General features: G+C 41.1%; 1 protein-coding gene across 4 annotated transcripts in view; it reads left to right on the top strand.

Moving 5' to 3' along the window:
* The window catches only part of LOC306650300 (contactin-6), a 299,252-nt gene that overhangs the window by 223,728 nt on the left and 55,920 nt on the right, over positions 1-19,604 (top strand). For all 4 annotated transcript variants that reach the window (XM_079122186.1, XM_079122184.1, XM_079122185.1 and 1 more), the window contains 3 exons: positions 2,109-2,245; positions 3,824-3,953; positions 5,395-5,545. In XM_079122186.1, coding sequence (XP_078978312.1) covers positions 2,109-2,245; positions 3,824-3,953; positions 5,395-5,545 — 418 coding nt within the window. The remainder of the gene's footprint in view (positions 1-2,108; positions 2,246-3,823; positions 3,954-5,394; positions 5,546-19,604) is intronic.

The following is a 19,604-nucleotide window of genomic DNA, read 5'->3' as shown; positions in this document are numbered from 1 at the left end:
TGTCCAGCCAAGTCCAGTGACTTTCCACGACTAGTTGATAGAAGAGAAAAATCTAGAATTTGCACTGCCATAGTAGACACCAGATTCTAAGTTCTTTGTTCATGTAATTCCCATATAGTTGAAGATTGAACCCTTTGCTCATCAAGATGGGAAGCACCCAATGTTCACATTCAATAAATAAATGTTTTAATGGTAGAATTATGACACAAGGCTAAAAATTAGATTGTAAATCTTTATAAGCTATAGAGATTTTATATAAGTACACATTTTTTTTTTCTCCTCCCAGGTCACATATGTATTAGGACAATTTTTCAGAGTATCTACAAATTTAAATTTTTTAGAATTATTTATTTATTTATTTCTCAATTCAGAATAGCTAGGTTGTGGAACCAACCTAGATGCCCTTCAACAAATGAATGGATAAAGAAACTGTGGTATATCTACACAATGGAATATTATTCAGCCATAAAGAAGAATAAAATTATGGCATTTCAATTTTATTAATAACACACAGAAACAAGATTCACTGTGAGCACCACACCCTGTTTGTAAAGAGTTGCCTTGATCCATCCCTCAAGGATTTAGAAGGCATGTTCTGTAACTGGATGTTTGACTGATGTCCACAGGTGAAAATCCAACCCTTAGTTCCCCACACCCGGGGCATCCTGAAGTGTTCTACTCCATGAGAGGGGCTCTGAAGGACCACTGTCTTCCAAGAGGTGGAGAAGCCTGGAAGTCAGACAGTCTTGAGTTTTATGTGGTACACCATTGCAGGTTCTCTCAGGTCCATTTCTATTCCAGCCATTGCTACAGGGACCAGCTCAACACTGCATTTTATGGGCGTACCGTGACAGGGGGAGACACACTGAGTACCTCTCTTTTCCTGATCAGAGTTTTTTGTCTCCTTCCGGAGTCCGCTTAGCACTTTTGCGTGTGCATTCTGTCCCTGCCGGTAGTCTATACCAGCACTACCCGTAGGTGACGATGAACAGAAGCTAGTGAACACATGCTTCCCCTGACTTTCCCTGAGGAGGCAAAGCGCAAAGACTCTTTAGAAGTCTGGAATGGGGTCAAATAGCGCATGATGGTGGTCAGCTCCATACCTCATCTTGCATTGACTTTCTCTCCTTCCCTGTTGAATTACCTTTTCCTGATAGTCTCCTTTGGGGATAGCATTCCCAAAATAAATCCTGCACACCAGTTCTTTACTTAGGCTATCGTCATAGAATTCAAATTTCCACTTCTCTGTTTTCTGAGTTGGTCATCTTGAGCAGGTTATCTTAACTCTGAAAAATCTACTGCAATCAAATTAATTGCAATTACTCATTTCAAATATCTCACTAGTTGTTGCCAAAGATTCCAAGGAAAACTCATCTGCTACATATCCAGGGATAGAAATAAATAAAGGAGAGGGTTCGATGAGCATATCTGGGCAGTTTCCAGTCATCTTCCTGGAATAAATACTCATTTTAAGACAATGCGTACCCTCTCTTTTTGCAGGAACGATAATAAAGCTCATACCACCTTATTTTCTTTTTGTCTTGGTAACTTTTTCAGATTGGAAAATAAGATTTTGGAAGGCCTATGCTCAGGATCAAAGTTAGGTACTGCATCTGCGTACAACTCCAAAGAATCCAAAAGTCTTGGATTATCATGCGGTAGGATGTGCAGGCTCCCTTTTGGTTGATGCTCCCAGCTACTGAGCTATAATTGTTTCATATAAAAATATGCTTCATTTGTGTTAGCAGAGAGCAGATTTTGCCCTCCGTAGGTTCAGATTTGACCTATATTTTCTAAATTGACCTTTGTCCTCACCTTGAGCATGACGTCCTTCTCTGTCCCCGTTCTCCATTTTGACCTTCTGTCACAACTTACAAGTCATCATACGGGCTCAGCCAAAGGAGAGACAGCAAACGTGTGACCTCAGTCAGACACCTACTGATATTTGCAACGGGACTTCCGTCACCCCTGCTGAAGCTCCCCTGGGTCCCTTCCCTCAAATCACACGTAGGTCCTGCATCCGGACCCAGTTAACCTGGTCCGTGGAACATAGAGCAGGGTCCCAGGCGATGCCTGGCAAGTGACTCTTGCCTTTTTTTTTTAAACAGCTCCTCCAGAATGGGAACAAAAAATCCAAAATACATACCTGTCTATCTATGACAGCTTGTTTTGGGAATGCAAAGCCAGCGGAAAGCCAGCTCCCTGGTACACGTGGTTGAAGAACGGCGAACGCATCAACCCAGAGGTAAGTGGCCCTGTGGCTCTGCCAACGTTACTGGCTCTGCTAAGTTTTGTTACTAATCGTAATTGACACTAAGAGCTCACGCTCATCCAATGTTTAGTATATTTCAGGAAAGGAGCTATTGTGTTACCTTTTAACCCTTAAACAATCCCACACAGTATCTATTACTATTATCCCTATTTTACAAATGAGAAAAAATCAGGGTCAGGAAAACAAATGAATTCAGCAGTATCGTAATGATCATTCTCATAGCTAGCATTATGAGCTCTCCTGTAAGTCAGGTCCTGTATTAGATATTTTCCATATGCCATCTATTGAATCTTCACAGCATCTTCTCCTTTACATAGAATGAAAAAAAAAAAAAAGGAGCTTCAGAGAGGTTAAGCCATTGGCCAAGGTCACACAGCAACTTGTGAAAGATAGAATTAATTTGCTAACCTTTGTCAAATACCAGGACCCAAATGAAGAAAAGGAGTCTCAGAGAAGTTAAATTACTTTGCCAAGGTCACAGTAAAACTTAGCACATTCTAAACTTTGTCTAATACCAGGACTCAGGATTTTAGTCTCTACCTGGTATCTTACTTTGAGAGAAACTGATGATTGTCTCTAAAACCACAGAAAAGTACAGAAGTGAGTTAGTTATCCACATGTTTAAATCTAAATGTTTAAATGTTTAAATGTTTAAAACTTGTTTATCCACGTTTAAATCTTTCCTTTACAATATTCAGATCATAAGAGTTGTTTTTTTTTTTTTTTTTAAATCTTTCTTCAGTTACCCAGAGAATTTTGTAAATCCTCCACTTTACTTTGCACAGGTAAACCTAGCTGGAGTCGTAATGGACATCTGTCCTTTGGATGCTGAATATAATGCTTTTCTTTGTTTTAGTTTTAGTGGGATTTTGTCCTGCATCCTTTCTTATTTAGCATTTTCTCTTTCCTCTAGCCTACTTCTACTATCCTAGGAAAATGGGAAAGTTACCTGGAAATACTTAGTTTTAAGTTATATTTGTACCCTGTACCATTTCAATTTAATACTCAAAATTGTATCTCTATACCCCAGATGGAGTTCAGTAACAGATTTTGATTGTCGAGGTTCTCTTTACAGTAGGCTACAGTAAGGGAAAGTTCCTATCCTCCTACTTGAGATTCAAGTAGCAAATTGTCAAGTTGTCACATTCCAGGTCTTTTCAAGGATTTACCGTAGGAAGTCCAGATAATATTCTAACTATGATTCCATACAGTATCACTGTGAACCATGTGTTTTTTTTTTTTTTTTTTAATTACTGGACTGGTGGAGTTTTCCAAATATTTTATATATCATACAACACAAAATTAATAGCTATTCTGTGCAGACAATGCCAATTTTCCTACATAAAAATATAAAATATTCTAGCCACTAAAATTGTTTTAAGTATATCTCCATTTTTTTAAAACTTCAGAAAGCTGCTCAAAATCATGCAATAATACACCAAAGTATCGCATTTCAGAGATTTGCACAAATGTTGTTTAATAACATCTTCTGGTTAAGCAAATGTTTATATTCATGAGTTAGTACCTGTATATTCATTTTTCCTCTATTAGGAGAGAATTCAAATAGAAAACGGAACGCTCATCATAACTATGCTGAATGTGTCGGATTCTGGTGTCTACCAATGTGCTGCAGAAAACAAGTATCAGATCATTTATGCAAATGCAGAGTTGAGAGTTTTAGGTAAGTCATTCATTTCCAACCAGAAAATGGAAAGTGACCTTATAGCGAGCTATGATTATACATGATCTGCACAGAACTTTCCTGTGAATTAGAAAATGCTTTGTCTTGAAATAATGAGAAATGTCAAAATTAGCTTTTCACGCAATTTAAGGTGGCAATTATTATTCTGTGTGGGAAGCACATTAATGTTTGAGGAACAGCCTACTGTGGGGTGCGTTCAAATAAGAGATTCCTCCACCCTGATTCTGGCATGAGGCTTTGGAGCCATTAAGAATATTTTCAGCTGCAAAGGAAAGCAGGAAGGATACTTTTAGCTTCCTGTGCACACAAGAAGAAAATCACGGTGTGCAGAGACTTAACGAAGGGGGGCTTACTTTATGCAGAGGGGCACTGTCCATCAACTTGGCAGTAGATTCTCCACACCTGTCCCTCACGTGGTACACACAGTGTCAAGATGACTCCAGAATCGAAGTCTGCGGCAGGGCAGAGAAGAGGGAGGTGACGAACTGACCACGCCTGTCTTCTTGATTAGAAAAGTGAACTTTCCCTGAGCTTCTATAGCAAGTTCCCTTTAGGTCATTAACTAGAACTTGGTCACAAGACCATCTGGACCCCAAAGAAAACCAGGAAAATGAGTTCCTGTAATAGGCAGTGTTGAGACTAGGGAGCCCAAGAATGAGGCTTTGTGAAATCCAAAGAGTGGTATCTGAAACTGTAAGTGACTTCCTGACCTTTGAACCCAAGGCTTTTTCAAGTGGTAGGAAGGAGAAAGGGAATAAAGGAAGAAGTAAATAAGAAGACTCACTTGTACGGAGCTTCTGGGCATTGCTCATTCATGGGTTTCTTCTTTCCTTTAGTCACAGTATTTCATTGAATATTTATTAGGTACTAAGCCCTAAAAATAAATTTATCCAAGCTAAAGTGATTCTTCTCAACCTGGAAGCTGTAGTTTGAGAAGGAAATTTTGAGATTTAAACTGGGCTGATTCTTATGGTCAAGCATTGAATCGTTGCTATCAAAACCAATGGCAAGTGGAACATTACCTAAGCATGTGTACGATATTTATAATACAGGAATGTTTAGGAAAGTGGCTTTTTCTACTTTGCTCCCTCTCTACCAACTTGCTGCTGTTATTGCAATGAACACAACCAACACAGAAAATGAATTACATTTATTGAGCACAGACTCAGTGCTAGGTACTGTGCCATAGCACTTACAGCTGTTACTTCTCCTAATCCTCACACTGACTGGCTCGGGGAATATCTACTGTCATCTGCATTTTACAAATGGAAGCAGGGACTCCAAAATGGTGCCAGTAACTGGCCCTAGGACAGCTTGAGTAAAACTGTTAGATTCTATGTATTACACTGAGCGCTCTCTCTCCAGTTACTACGTGTTAATTAAATAATTTAACACTTTGAATTTTTAACTTTGCTTTTAGCCTCTGCACCTGATTTCTCCAGAAATCCCATTAAAAAAAATTCAATTGTTCAAGTTGGTGGGGACATTGTTATCGAATGCAAACCAAATGCTTTTCCCCAAGCTGCTATCTCTTGGAAAAGAAGAACAGAGATCTTGAGACCAAGCAAAAGGTAAAATGATCTTCATTTTTAAAAGGTATTTTTTATTATTGTGCAATATAGTATCTTCTAAATGTTTTGGGTTTACGAGGTCTTCCCAACTGTCTTTGTCCATGATCAGCTTCTGGTGGCGTACACAGAGATGCAGGCATTTTCTACATGATCCCGGAATAAACATGTCTTCGAGTGCTAGGACCTATATGTGACAATTGACTGTAATAGTCTCGGTTCATGCACTTGGAATGGGTCTACATTTTCAAATCCTTTAAAGAGCTTTCTCTGCATTCAGTTTGAAGACTTCTTCCTGACTTGGTGTGCTGAGAAGCAAATCAGTGAGAAGAACAGGGAAGACAGACTCATGCACATACCTGGTGGTGTGGCTTTTAAATAGTCACACATTTGTTCCCCCCAGAACAGGGTGAATTCACCACATGGAAGGAAGGAGAGAGAGGAACCTGCAGAGAAAGAAAGGATGTTCCCTTGCATTGTAGGTGCACTGGAGAATCCGAGGCCGGCGTTCTAGAATAGCGTGACGGCTGCTTTTCTCTCCTTACAGTGCATTTCATCCCGTGGTGCTCTGGAACCCTGTATGTCACAGGGATGTCCAGACCGCAGTTACAACTGTGTTGTAATGACCCATGTGTGTTACTCAGCGATCAGATGGGCAGGCGAATCCTGCTATGAATGAGCCCGGGTGCTGAAGATAGGAAAAGGTTCCCGTTAGTCTACTGAGCTCTTCTTCAGCAACAGAGTTACCATGAACTCCTCTCCATACCTGGTTAGGCAAGTAAAGGCCAGATGAGAGAAAGACTAAGGTGTAATGAAAAATGGCAAATAAACTATGACCTGGAATTCTCCTCTCCTTGCAGTTCCAGAACATTCTAATTGATTGGGATCCACCTTCTAAGTCTGTTGAGTTGCCACCTTTTGAATTATAAGAACCAGTTTGCTTTTCCTCCGCTGGCTTCCAGCAATCTTTTTAGGTTCTATCTAGTTGGTCCACCCTGATAATGCTGGTCACAAAAGGTTCCGGGGCAGTTCCTGGGATTCAGCAGGAAGTGATCTATGTAAAATGCAAATTTAGCATATTGATCACTCTAACAAGGCCAGGGAGCAGGGGGGGATCTCGCAGCTAGATTTGTAATGGAGAGCATGGTAGATGGTAACCGTGCCACAATCCAGGGTCCAAATGAAGGCCGCCATCATTTTTCCAACTAACTACAGGGTTCAACCATTTCTGATATCATTTTTCTTTCATCTCGCATCCTCCTCCTCCCTCACCCCTGCTCCTTTTTTCTTTGAGAATGTCTAGAGAGAATGGTCCATGAAGAATCCCAAGTGTGAGTGGACCTAACAGGGACAGTCACCAGCTCTGAATTCTGTTAAGGGCTGTTCAGTGGGAACTTAGATTCAGTGTGGCAGAATGTTCAACCTTTCAGATTAAGCTAAAAATCTGGATTTTGGGCATTGACTCTCTCCAACCAGAACCGTAGAGATATGCTGATAGACAGAGACGGACATAGGACCCCATTTCTGGTGCCAAGATTGCACTTGGGGGCAAGGAAGAGAGAAAAGGAATAAAACACACACAAACAGATCTGTGTCACTCAGGCTGCGTGACACACTATGCCAGTCGCAGTCTCACCAACCCGTCCGTGTGCACAGAGAGATGTAAGAGAGAGATTCCTCAGGGCTGGCTTTCTTCCTTATTCTTTCCTTTCTCGGTATTTTTGTATCCCTCTACTAAAGCTTTTTGCAGGATAGAAATTCTCTCTAATTTATCTTTGTTTGCCTGGAGCCTGGGCACAGACCCAAAACTCCATGATAAATATGTGTGAGATACATCAGTGAGTCAGAGAGGGGACTATTCCCAGCTTTAAAGAAAGGTCATTCTTGGGGAAATGCCTACAGCCAGGACAGCAGGTGCTTTGATCCTAAGGAGCAAAGAACCGAGAGGGGAGCCTACAGCCTTCATCCCGGCTGGGCCCCATCCTCCATATCCGCTGCCTGGGCGGTTGCTGTGAGCACTCCTGATGTTTTGGGATGTGGAAACTTTTTAAATATTTCCTCTTGCATTCCTGAAATCTAATCAAGGTTTGAATACACTGCTGTGAACTAGGAAGGCTCCTGAGAGCTGTTGATATCAAACCCAGCCCTCTGTGCTGTGGGTCTGGATAAACTGATGAGCTCTGCCTTATTTAATAAAGTGACTCTAATGTGTGATTCCAAAAAGCAGGAATGACTATCACATACCTTCCATGACCTTTAAGGGCCCAGTCTCAGTGTATGTGGGAAGGATAAGGAAAAAGAGCAGGGTTTAGGGGGGAAAAAAAAACACAAGAAGTAAAATCAGTAATTGAAGATCCCAGAGTGTCCTGCTTTTTAAAACAACCTTGCAGGTTTATATTTTACTTCTATTTGTTTTATACAGAGTGAATGCAGGATCTGTTTTAGCCTCAGAACACTTACTCATTCAGCAGATTCAGCACTGTCTTCTTGTGATTTAAGGCACCACCCCTGTGATTTCTATTTTAGAAGTTATTTTTCCACATCTCTATCCTCTTCTTGCTTTAGGATTTTATTACAATTTCTCCAAGAAAACAAAACACAGGATCTCCCGAATGTGCGTTCTAAACAGTTGAAAAGAATTACTGAGAGCCAGCACAATGTGGTGATGATGGACGTGCCTCTCTGGCTGGTGTAGATTCTTCTGAGCAGTAATTTGCAAAGGGTCACAGAGTTGGCTCCATGAGACTCTCTGTCTCTGCATATGCTTCCTGTCTTGTCTCCCATCTCTGGCCTTGTGACCTGACTGGTTTCACTAAGCGCAGGGTTTCAAGCTGTGATACAGAAATCCAGCTTCTGTTTGTGTTGACTTAATGGCTTTTTGTAGTCTTTGAACTTCCAAACAAGTGGAAAGGGGAAAGTAGAAAAGGAAGCAATTGCTGTTTATTGTAGAGACAGTAGAGTACATTAAGAAGATTCTAACCACTATCAAAACAGAATTACGGTGACAGATGCCAAATTCTAGCAAACTGATTGCGTTTAGCTCGGAAATAGCTACCACAGGGGGAACATGCCTCAGAACAGATAATATTTATTTAAATGGGAGTGCCACAAAATATTTCTCTTTACATGTAGAACATATAGATTAGGGTCATTTGACTTAATCTCTGTGTGTGTGTGTGTGTGTCTGTCTGTCTGTCTGTCTGTCTGTCTGTCTAGGTGTAGGCATCAAATTTCCAAAGCAAATGAAATTAAATACCTTAAGAGCCAGAGACAGAGTATTTGGTCTAGAGGTCTACTGGGAAATTACTTTTTAGATTTGATTATAAAATATAAGTTTTATCTCAAAAGTAGACACTGGCCACTCAGTGTTACGTTTTAAAGGAGGATTCTGGAGGATCTGGCTCGTTTTACAAATTTCATAAGACCAGATCCAGAACTCCAACAAAAAACACTGAGTCCCAGCACATTTTTTTTTTTTTTAATTTCACACTGAGTTGAATATTTCATGTCAATTGCAAAGGATAGGAAAACTTCAACCTTCTCAAACTTCTGGTTTGATGCAAGACTCAATTTTGTACACAGGAAGCATAAAACAGTAGGTACAGAGAGAAGTTTAAATTTTTGCAGTGATTCCAAAGAGAAGTCGCTTTTGGCTCTTGACCTTGGAAATACCTATGTGAGAAAAGGTACTTTTAGTTTCTATTATAAAACTTCTATATGTGACTGCCTGCTTTGAAATTACTTTGTCCCTAAATCCTGATGCCAATAAAGCATAACTACCTAGAGATGGTTGAGAAGACTCTAAAGAAGACTATTCAAAGAAATCATCCTGGATTGCCTACTTATCAAAAATGGTGGCAATATATATATTTTGACAGCGGCTTCCGGTTGCTCATGAACCAATACATTCCCTCCCAGATCTAGTAGGTGATGAGTTTTATAAGTGAAGCCAGACTTCTCTCTCCTTAGTCACATCTTTTCCTCTCTGGGGATAGTAGAAAAGATGCTGAAGAATTCATTCACTGAAGGACTGTTGACAAATGTTTTGATCTATTGGCTGGGTTACTCATTCAGATGGAGTGACATTCCTTAATACGGCCAGCGTGATTCTTATTAGCCTATGCACCATCTTCAAAGTCAAGACGGGGTTAAGAGTTCTGTCTGTGTAGTAGGGATTTGTGTGCATGGTCAACTGTCGGTGAAGAATGTAGGATGATGGCATAAAGGGTCCAAGAGCTTCTGGCTTTCTGCTAGGAGTAAATAATCATGCAATGTCTCTTCCATTCTTCCTGAAGAGGCCAGGGGTCTGGAAATACTACTTAAACTGAAGAGAAGCAAATGGTATGTGCCTGTGGGAAACCCCAGGATGTGTTACAAAGAAGTCATTATAAAACATGATTTCTGGTTTGGGTTCTGTCATTGATGAGTAAATAGCATGACCCTCGTAAAACTTCTCTGCTCCTGTTTTTGATGAGGCATCACTGTTTGCTGCATTTCAGATCAAGTACTATGAAAACACATTTAAGTAAAATTAAACACTTTCCATGCAGTGACACCCTGCATAATTCCATATTAGAAATCAAAAGAGATCATTAAAAATGGAAAGTTCTATCTGATAGTTTCCTATATGATTTAATGATTGGCTTAGGGGATCCAGAGATTAAGCTAAGCAGAGTGATTGATGTGAATTGCCCAACAACTAAAATGGTCCGGTTGGATGGAGGCAGAGATTGCACACAACCCTGGTGGAAGTCCCTGAGCTCCTTGGAGGCAGTAAGCATCCCTCTCGAACTCACTGCTACACAAACCTGGGACATAATGCACATGTACGCGATCAATATTTTCTATGTCGTTGGGTCTGTAAAAATCAGGATTGACTTGGTTTTACTGGCTTCAGAGATTTTTCCGTTTCAACCAAATGCTTTAATAATTCATTGAACCATGACGTGTTCATTTGTTCATTCTTTCATTAATTCCACCAGTATACACTGAACACCTGATATTCCAATCACTCTCATAGGTCCTGGGGATAAAAGGAGAAGCCAGCTAGCTGCCTAATATGTAGTGTTCTCTTTGCTCTTTCTCAAAAAACTTTTTTCTTTTGAAAGTTAGAGTCAGACATTGGGTTTTAAGTCCCAGTTTTACGTCTCAGTTGGTAACTTCTAGAAAATGCCGTCAACGCCCTGGTACTCAGTGATGCGTCTTGGAGGAGGTCTTACTTAGCCTTGCCTGGGGCTGTAATGTGGCAGAAGTGCTGAGCCTGTGTGGGAAGACCGTGGTCTTCACCCAACCTGCTACTGCTTACTGCTGCCACCCTGAAGTTTACGTGGGTTCCATCTGCACTTGCTTAACCTCGCGCCAAAAATGTCCCTGCAGGAAGTCAAGGTGAACCCAGTTCAAGCTCAGCTCTGCAAGACATTCCTGGGCACCTGATGGGGTGGAGTCCACCTTTGCTAAGTCACTTCTTTTTTCCCTGTGGATCTGCTCAGCAGGTGAAATGACAGGAGTCGGAAGTCCTAGATTCATCTCCACATACCCACTGACTGCTGACTCCCTGTTTAGGGATCATTTCCTGAATTTAATGGGGGATGTTAGCTGGCCGGACAGACAGCTCCATGCTGACTTCTGACAGCCAGCATAGATCACCTTTCCTACATCATCTGGGCTTTTCTCTGAACAATAAAAACCAACAGATGCCAGGAAGACATTTTGTCCTGTTACTGAAATAATAATAATGGAATCTGTAAGTAGTTCACAGCCTTTCCCTCATTTCCTGGAAACATAAAAATAAAATAAAATCCAGCTCCAGGTCAGGCAAATCGTCAGTAATAAAAAAAATAAATAAATAACCAGTTTAAACATCTCCTATTTGCTGGGTGGCATATCAGGCACTTTATATCTATCAAAGCTTTAAAATGCATTTTTTTTCCCATATTCTAATATATTTCTGAGGAACAGGGTTGTCGCTGAATCCATGGTGACATCGGTGCCACTTATTCCTGGGTAATCTCTAAGATGACTCTAAATGCAAAGGAATTTCAGAATTCACAATCAAACTCACTGGACTGTAGAAATGCTTCCCTGGACACCTGGTCTCCAAACACAATCTTTGCCTCCAGGCTTGAAGTAAGAGGTCAGCCGTGATGGAATCAATTTATTACCGTTATCTGGGTACCCCAAGTCGACAGGTGTGGACAGACCTTACCCAATCATAGAATCCGTGTGCGTTATCCTACAAAAACACCACCATCAAACCCTGCGTGGCCTGGGGACTTAACCAATGCCTGCACCTCTGCTGGATGTATTGGTTTGGATCCATTAGGGGACCTGGGATCATATTCAATTGTTGAAGAAGAGGTGTTGCGACCATATTTTTGTCCATAAGCCCTGATTTGGAGCAGATCCACTTTGCTTCCACCCACCCGGCAAGGCCTCCTGCAAGGACACAGTATTCTGTTGTGGGAAGGGGTGAGGGGAAGGAAGCAAGATGGCGGGGAAAGTGGAGAGGTGGGGAGGAGAGGAGGGAGAAAGAAGAAGAAAGAAGACCAGGGAGGGCATTCTCTGGGACTGGAGAGAATCTGTGGATCTTTCTGTTCTTCATGGGTAAAAAGATACCCAGGGGAAGAACCTATTTGAAAGCCCATAGCATAGGGTCTCACACAGAAAAGAAACAGCATAAAAAATAGATTGCTTTCATTCTGCTGGTAAAATCACCCAGACAATGTCTCTTTTAGTGAAAGGGCTCCCTGCCCCCTACTTGGTCCCCATCACAGAGGGGTCCTTCCTGAACCCCTTTCCGGAGCATTCTACTTCATGGGGTACCCACCAATGGGTATCCAGCTGCCTGAATGCTGGAGACCCACTTATATGACTCTCACTCCCTGTTGGATGCTTATTTAGATATTTCTCAATAGCTGCCTTCTAACTCATTACTGATCCTTTTTATTTTGCCGTCGCTCCCAAGAGCTTAGTCTCAATAATGAAATAACCCCTCCACCCAAGCCATTTCATGACCGCCTCAGCCACCACGCAGCAACTGGAAAGTGGGTTTCTCTGCCCGTTCCTCCTCCTTGCTGAGCTTCCTAATGGAACAAGCAAATAAACCTAATTTTATTTTGTATCACCAACTACTTAATGTAATAGTGCTTAGTACATCAGGTAGCAGGAGTATCGAGTGGGCAAATGCACCATATGTCCCCATGTTTAAGGAAGAGTGACAGTCTGCATAATGCCAGGCTTATTACAACCTCCCTCTGTGCTTCCTCTTTGTAATAAAATTTTAAATTGTTCATACTCAACTCCTGAGAGCCTTGTTAAGGTGAGGCTTTCCGAGGGAGTACATGTTGAAGATGTCAGGAGCCATCTGATACTCTCTCCGGTGTCACAAGGAGAGGGAACAAGCTAAAATCCTGTGTGTGCCTCTGTCACTCCTGTTCTTATCTCTCCCTCTTGCCACAAACCCTCCTTCCTTGATCCCCACTGGCCTTCCTCAATCTGGGGAACTCGCCCTTTCAGATGATGCATGCAGAACCACCTGCCTGCCTTGGTCTGTGACAGGCATTAAAGACGTGTCCCCTTCATTAAAGACGTAAAGCCTGCCTTTAAGACTAGCCTGTAATTTGGGGTGTGTGCCGTTTCGCCTGGCTGTCTTGTGTTGGCGTCTTATTGCCAGGACCCTCTGTCAAATGTTTCGCTGTGACTTTAAACCAGGGACAGCGATGATAAAGAAAGAAGTTCTGCCAATTACACAGCATCTTATACTGCATTCTACGACGGAGGGGAGGCAGGTGTTCCATGGCTCAGTTGCTGTGAATTCAGAGGTGGCATCAGTGGGTTTCAGATTTGATCCTGCGTTGGAAGAACCTTATGCAAAATGCAGATCCAAGAGCTGCATCTCCAATTTTTGATTCGGTAGTTGTGGAAGAGGGCAGAATATTCTGCATTTTTCTTGCTCCTCTTCAGCCTCCAGATGCTGAGAATCTTGTATACCACTTAGGGAACCAACCAGCATGGTGCACGTACATCTGACAAAATGCACACTTTCTTTATCTTTTCTCCTCTCTCCTCCAAATGCTGCTTTCTGTACTCAAATTTCAGCCCTTCATTATATTTCACTGTTGAAGAGGTATAAGTCTCCGTTTCCTTCCTCTTCAAAAGTATGACTATAATTGGCCCTAGAAGGGTGTCTGCTTCCTGTTAAGACTTGCTTCTAATCTCTCAGTGACATTTACATCCTCCAAAATTTACATACATATTCAACAGCAATGGTTTCATAGACGGAAAAGGTCAATTATTCATGTAATTTATACAAATGACCTTTTGTTCTTGGTTTGATTCTTTGGAAGTGATCACTTGATAAGTTTAAAATATGATGTTCTTGACTTAAAAAGAATGTGGTTTCTCAATGGATCTTTGTCACACCCATACATTCCTATTGATGCCGTGAGCATATGGGAATAAATAACAATAAGTGAATAGGGAGTTGCTGTCAATCACGATATAGTTGAAGAAATGAAAGTTAGACCAATAGCGTAGAGATCGTTATTGTTTAATATCTTCAAAACAAGTAGAAATGCTGTCAGAGCACTCTTTCTGTCACTGACCCTCATTTTCCATTCTCCTTTTATTGATTTATTTAATTTCTGCAATGGGATTTTTAATTTTTCCAAAGGAAACTTACACAGAGCACATTTCACGAAACAGTTGATATGAATCCAGTCCATCTAAGGTCCTGGCGGGAGACGCAGAGTCCCCCTCCATACCCTCCAACTTCTTCTGGCCCTGCAGGACCTCCTTTTTTCCTCCCCAAGAATCCCCGAGGTCTCCCAATACCATAATTTGAGAACCACTGATTCAAAGTGACAGACGTGAGTCTCAAGTGTGACTTGTCAAACTACTCACTTATTTATAAGCACAGCTGCAAACCAATTTGACAGACCTCTCATGTAGGATTCGGGGTTTATAAATGTGAATGAGCTCAGAGTCTTGAAGTCGGGGGCAGGTGCATACCTCCCGTGCGCTGGCACGTGGACCCCAGGGGTGGAAGACAGTGAGGCCCACTACAGACTCAGCTCTAGAAGTTCAGACAAACCTCACTGGCTTGGAGGTCACTGAGCTGGCACTTGAAGGGTGGGTTGGGATTTTTCCCAGCGTAGGAAAGCAATAATGGTGGGGACTCCGTATATTAATGTCCTGCTGTATACTCTGTGTCAATTCCAAGTTTAGCTATAGGTTTTCTTTTCTCCAAACAAGATACATTCTGGCAGGTACAGTGGACCCTCCTGTAATCCCAGCAACTGGGCAGGCTGAGGCCGGAGGATGGCTGGTTCAAGGCCAGGATCAGCAACTTAGTTAGACCCTATCTCCAAATAAAACATAAAAAGGACTGGGGTGTAGCTCAGAGGCAAAGTGTCCCTGGGTTCCTTCCCCAGTACCACCAAAAACAAGACAACTTTCTTTCCAAGAGTTCTGTACCTACAAGTTAAGGAGACTGGAATCATGTCCAAATCACCCAAGAGTCAGCTCTTCCATGTCTTAGGGGAGGCTTGGCCATACTTAATAAATGTTCATTTTCCATTCTACCTCTGATTGAATTAACCAGTACAGCCAGAAATCTATCCTTCCTGTACTTCACCCTGACTTCCTCGTGGAAACCTATTGGCAATGGTTATGGTGTCCATTTATACAGTACCTGCCATTGTCCTGGAGTCTGGCTAGTGTGTCAGAACTTTGGCTATGCAATTTCATGTAATTGTTACAGAGTGTCTTTCAGAGATACTGGTTTATGACAGGGGTGAAACCAAATCTTAGCCAAGTTAAATATCACACCCACAGTCACAAAATCAGAAAGTCATAGCAAGCATCCAATTCCAGGAAACTCTGAAACAAACATCATGGATAATCTCAAGCACTGTATCATAGGCTTTTAATTAAATTTCTGAAGAATTATATATATTTACTATGTATGGTAAATAATTTATTATATATAATACATATATTTGAAATATACATTATGACATACACAGGTTCTATTTGTAGAACTAAAGGTCAACTTTCATACATACATGTTATTTTCCCTTTAAAAATTCTTCTGAGAGTAGCAATATATACAAAGTTTAATTTTTAAGTAAATTAAAGGCATAGCATAAATCTTATGGGTTTTCCACATACTGATAGATTCTTACTGATTGATAGCAGTAAAATAAATAAATCAGTCCTTTCAGCAGCTTTGGTTCCTGTGTCCACAGTGATCAAACCAGTGACTGGAATTTTAATAAAATCTACAGTATAATTTTGGGTGGCATGTGGACAGAGAAGTGCAAATCCAGCAAACGTTGGTGAACCTCACCGTTAAGGTAGGAGATTGCTGGAAGGAAGGAGGTTAAGCAGAGGTGGCACATCCTAGTTGGTCCCTCTTCTGGCCACTTTGATCAACCTAATTTTGCAGACTCTTAGGCACATGATAATTCAGTAGCAAAAGAGATCCAGAATTAGAAATTCCACCAGCATCTGTCTTTCACAAAACCAGGATCCAGAGCAGGGGGGATCACTTCCCAGATCCTTCTCCTCTGAAATCCCTTGATGAACCAAGAGCTGGAACAAAAAGAAAAACAGCTCCTAGTTTTTCAGACCAATGCCCATGCTTTTCCCACCTGTGGGAAACCAGGGACCCTGGGGATGAAGTTACCTGTCCAAGTTACCTGGCCGTGTTTGAATCTCGTCTGAAAGGTCGTGACAGATCCAACTTCACGTTTGCAAAGTTCCCAAACCCAGAAGACCTCACACAGTAGGCTCATGGCCACGAACATAATGACAAAGCCAGAAGACCTTCCCAGGGTTCAAAATTCTCCATTTGCTGCACAACCATCTCTCATGGTGTTATCCGTCTGTTTTCTAGCTATTGGGGGAGTCTAATTAATTACTTTTTTCTGAAGTTTTATGTTCACAAGCTTCTTCTTTTTTTTTTTTTTTTTTTTTTTTTTTTTTTTGTCCTTTGCCAACTTTAGCATCTCCCACCTGCTCTTTTCTTGGACATGGGCTGCAGGCATGCTGACATCCGTATCTACATTCATTCCCCTTTGTGTTTTCTCAGGCGTCCCCAAGTCACGGAAGCAAAGGGAGGCACTTCTCCTTACCTTTCTGTTCTCTTTTCTGAAGAGCAGGATGTATTTGTATTCCTCTTAGGCCTATTTTGCTGCACTCATTTAGATTCATTTAACTCCCCATCCCATGCTGTTGTGTGGGTGCTGAGTCACATGGCTTCACATTCCATGGGGGTCAGCCTTGCAGGGCACACTCTTTGGCATGCCATCCGAACAGAGATTCATCCTGACACCGAATAATTACGTTGTTTAGCGACTGCTGTTATCGACCACCTTCTGCTTTGTATCATGATTCAGTCACCCTGACTCTGTGTTGGGGTCCCCAACTGACCCTGAAATCCCTTCTGCATATGAAACAAGGAGATCCATTTGGATCAACACTGAGATCTGAGGATCTGCAGCCTCCTTTCTGCTTTGGAGCTTAGAACAGTTGAACCGGAGACGCTGGACGTGTAATCTTTTCTCAGATCACACCACTCATCACCCATTAAACCACAAAATACAACTGCAGAAGCCAGGAAATCTGAATTAGGAGACACTGGGACCTGTAATGTTTTCATTCCCATTTAAGTTAAAATATTTTGGAGTCATTTTTGAACTCCTAGGTAACGCTTCTGAACAAACTTTTTCTAATTAAGCCCTTTCAATTAGGTGCCTAAGGACCCCAGATCATCTTTGAATACTTAATTCATGGGAAATGTATCTCCAGCCATTTAGTCTCTTAAATATATATATATTTCTCCTGTCCATTGAGAGTGGTAAAAAAGTAATGTGCCCAAGAATGTCAGTTTCCTTAGAAACACCTGCTTCCTGGGCAAAGTTGTGGTTTATGATTCCTCCTCTTCAGTCTTTTCATACATTTTTCATTTTAGTTGTTTTTTTTTTTTTTTTCCCTCTCCTTCTACTGCCCCACAGTCCACGTAGATTAAATCACACTGTGCCCAATGTCACCCAGTAGCCAACTTCAAGAATGCTACTGTATGCCTGGAGCGAGGACAGAGGCGAAGAAATTACTAAAGATGTTACCAGCGCATTTTTGTGTATCAATTAAATATTTAGGAGCCACCCAACAGGGTCCATATCATCATAAGAATTGAAAAGATTTTGATGTGGGTTGTATTTGATAATCTTCATTTCCCTGATCTGAACTGTATAAAATACTGATTGAGACCAATCTTAGATGCTGGAATCTTTTTTTTTTTTGACATTTTCAAGTATAATTTTTGTATTTTATGACACAAAAATGCATCACTACAGTTTTGATCTCCTTGGAAAACTGAAAATAATTAAAATCACCCCCAAAGTCTAGATTTTACATGGAACATGCTACTCATTTATTTCTATAATGCATGGCATTTATGTGAACTGTCTTTTATTAGAATTAACAGGACTCCCCCCCTCCCCGGCCCCAGTCCACCAACTTCATATTCAGTAAAAACAGTTTTTTTCTCAAAATGTCTGCTATAACCTTTGGACTTACAAAAGTCCAGGGAGAGAAAAATAAACATAGGTATATATGAGATGCTAGAATCTTATTCTGAGGAATTGAGTGAATTCCTTTCCTGCAACTCTTATACTACTTTATGTACTATCAACCAACTAATATCTATTTATCAAGATGATCTCTTTATGACCATAATTAGCATTATTATTTCTTCTCCTCCTCCTCCTCCTCCTCTTCTTCTTCTTTCCTCCTCCTCCTCCTCCTCCTGCTCCTCCTCCTTCTTCTGGGATTAAACCCAGAAGCACTTCACCACTGAGCTATACACCTAACCTTTTATTTATATTTTTAGAGACAGCGTCTTGCTGAGTTGCTTAGGGTCTCCCTAAGTTGCTGAGGCTGACTTTGAACTAACAATCCTCCTGCCTCAGCCTCCCAAGCCCCTGGGATTACAGGCGTGCACTACCATACCAGGCTAATTAGCATTTTTTCTTAAATAAAGGTTATTCAACTAAGTGACTTTCTGTTAGTTTACTCAATTTATCAACAGCATTCATAAATATCCATTCAGGCCTAGGAAGAAAAGGCTGACTATTTGAATATTTAGGAGCAAACCTAATCAGAATGTATGGATTTATGAAGTACCTGCTAATTGTACATCTCCTTGGAGAATACAAATAAATATGGAAAAATAATAACCATGAGAGGACCCTCATTATCCTCAGGTGTTATTTATATATACATATATAAATAAATAGTATTTGCAGGGGATAGTTTCCTAGAACTCCATGAGATACTCAGATCCAAAGGTGTGCACATCCCTATGTAAATGGTGTAGTATTTACTTAAAATCTGTGTACATCCTCCCATGAACTCTAAATCATCTCTAGATTACTTATAATATCTAAGGCAGTCTCATTGTGATGTAGACACACAAGAGTTCTTGCGTTGTTTAGGGAATCATGATAAAGAAAAAGCTCATTACCAGTGCAATCCTGTTTTTTGGAGGTGGGATACCAGGAGTTGAACTTGCGGGTACTCAACCACTGAACCACATCCCCAGCCCTATTTTGTATTTTATTTAGAGACAGGGACTCACTGAGTTGCTTAGCACTTTGCTTTTGCTGTGGCCAACTTTGAACTTTCAATCCTCCTGCCTCAGCCTCCCAAGGTGCTGGTATTAAAGGCATGTGACCATGCCTGGCACCAATGCAATTCTTAATTATGTACATTCTGAACTCCTTTTCTGTCATTTCTTCTGCCATGCTGTCATTGGGTTTTATTGATGTAACATCTAGATTTGTTTGCAGCATTTTCTTTCCTTGTTTTCTCATATTGTTCAGGTATCAGAGGACCGCTGAGATATTGCAGATTTCCTCTATTGACTTACAATGTCCCTGAAGATTTCTATATATATCCCCCCTTAGCCTTCAGTAGCTTGAAGTCTTGGAGGAAGTTGATAATGCGGTGCTCCACAAGGAAGCTGCCTCTCTAGGAGTGGTGGCCTTCAGGTGGGATA

Source organism: Sciurus vulgaris, assembly GCF_902686455.1.
Source record: "Sciurus vulgaris genome assembly, chromosome: 19".
NCBI classification, from domain to species: domain Eukaryota; kingdom Metazoa; phylum Chordata; class Mammalia; order Rodentia; family Sciuridae; genus Sciurus; species Sciurus vulgaris.
Note: the sequence above shows the minus strand (reverse complement) of the source record. Positions and strands in the feature narration are given on the sequence as shown.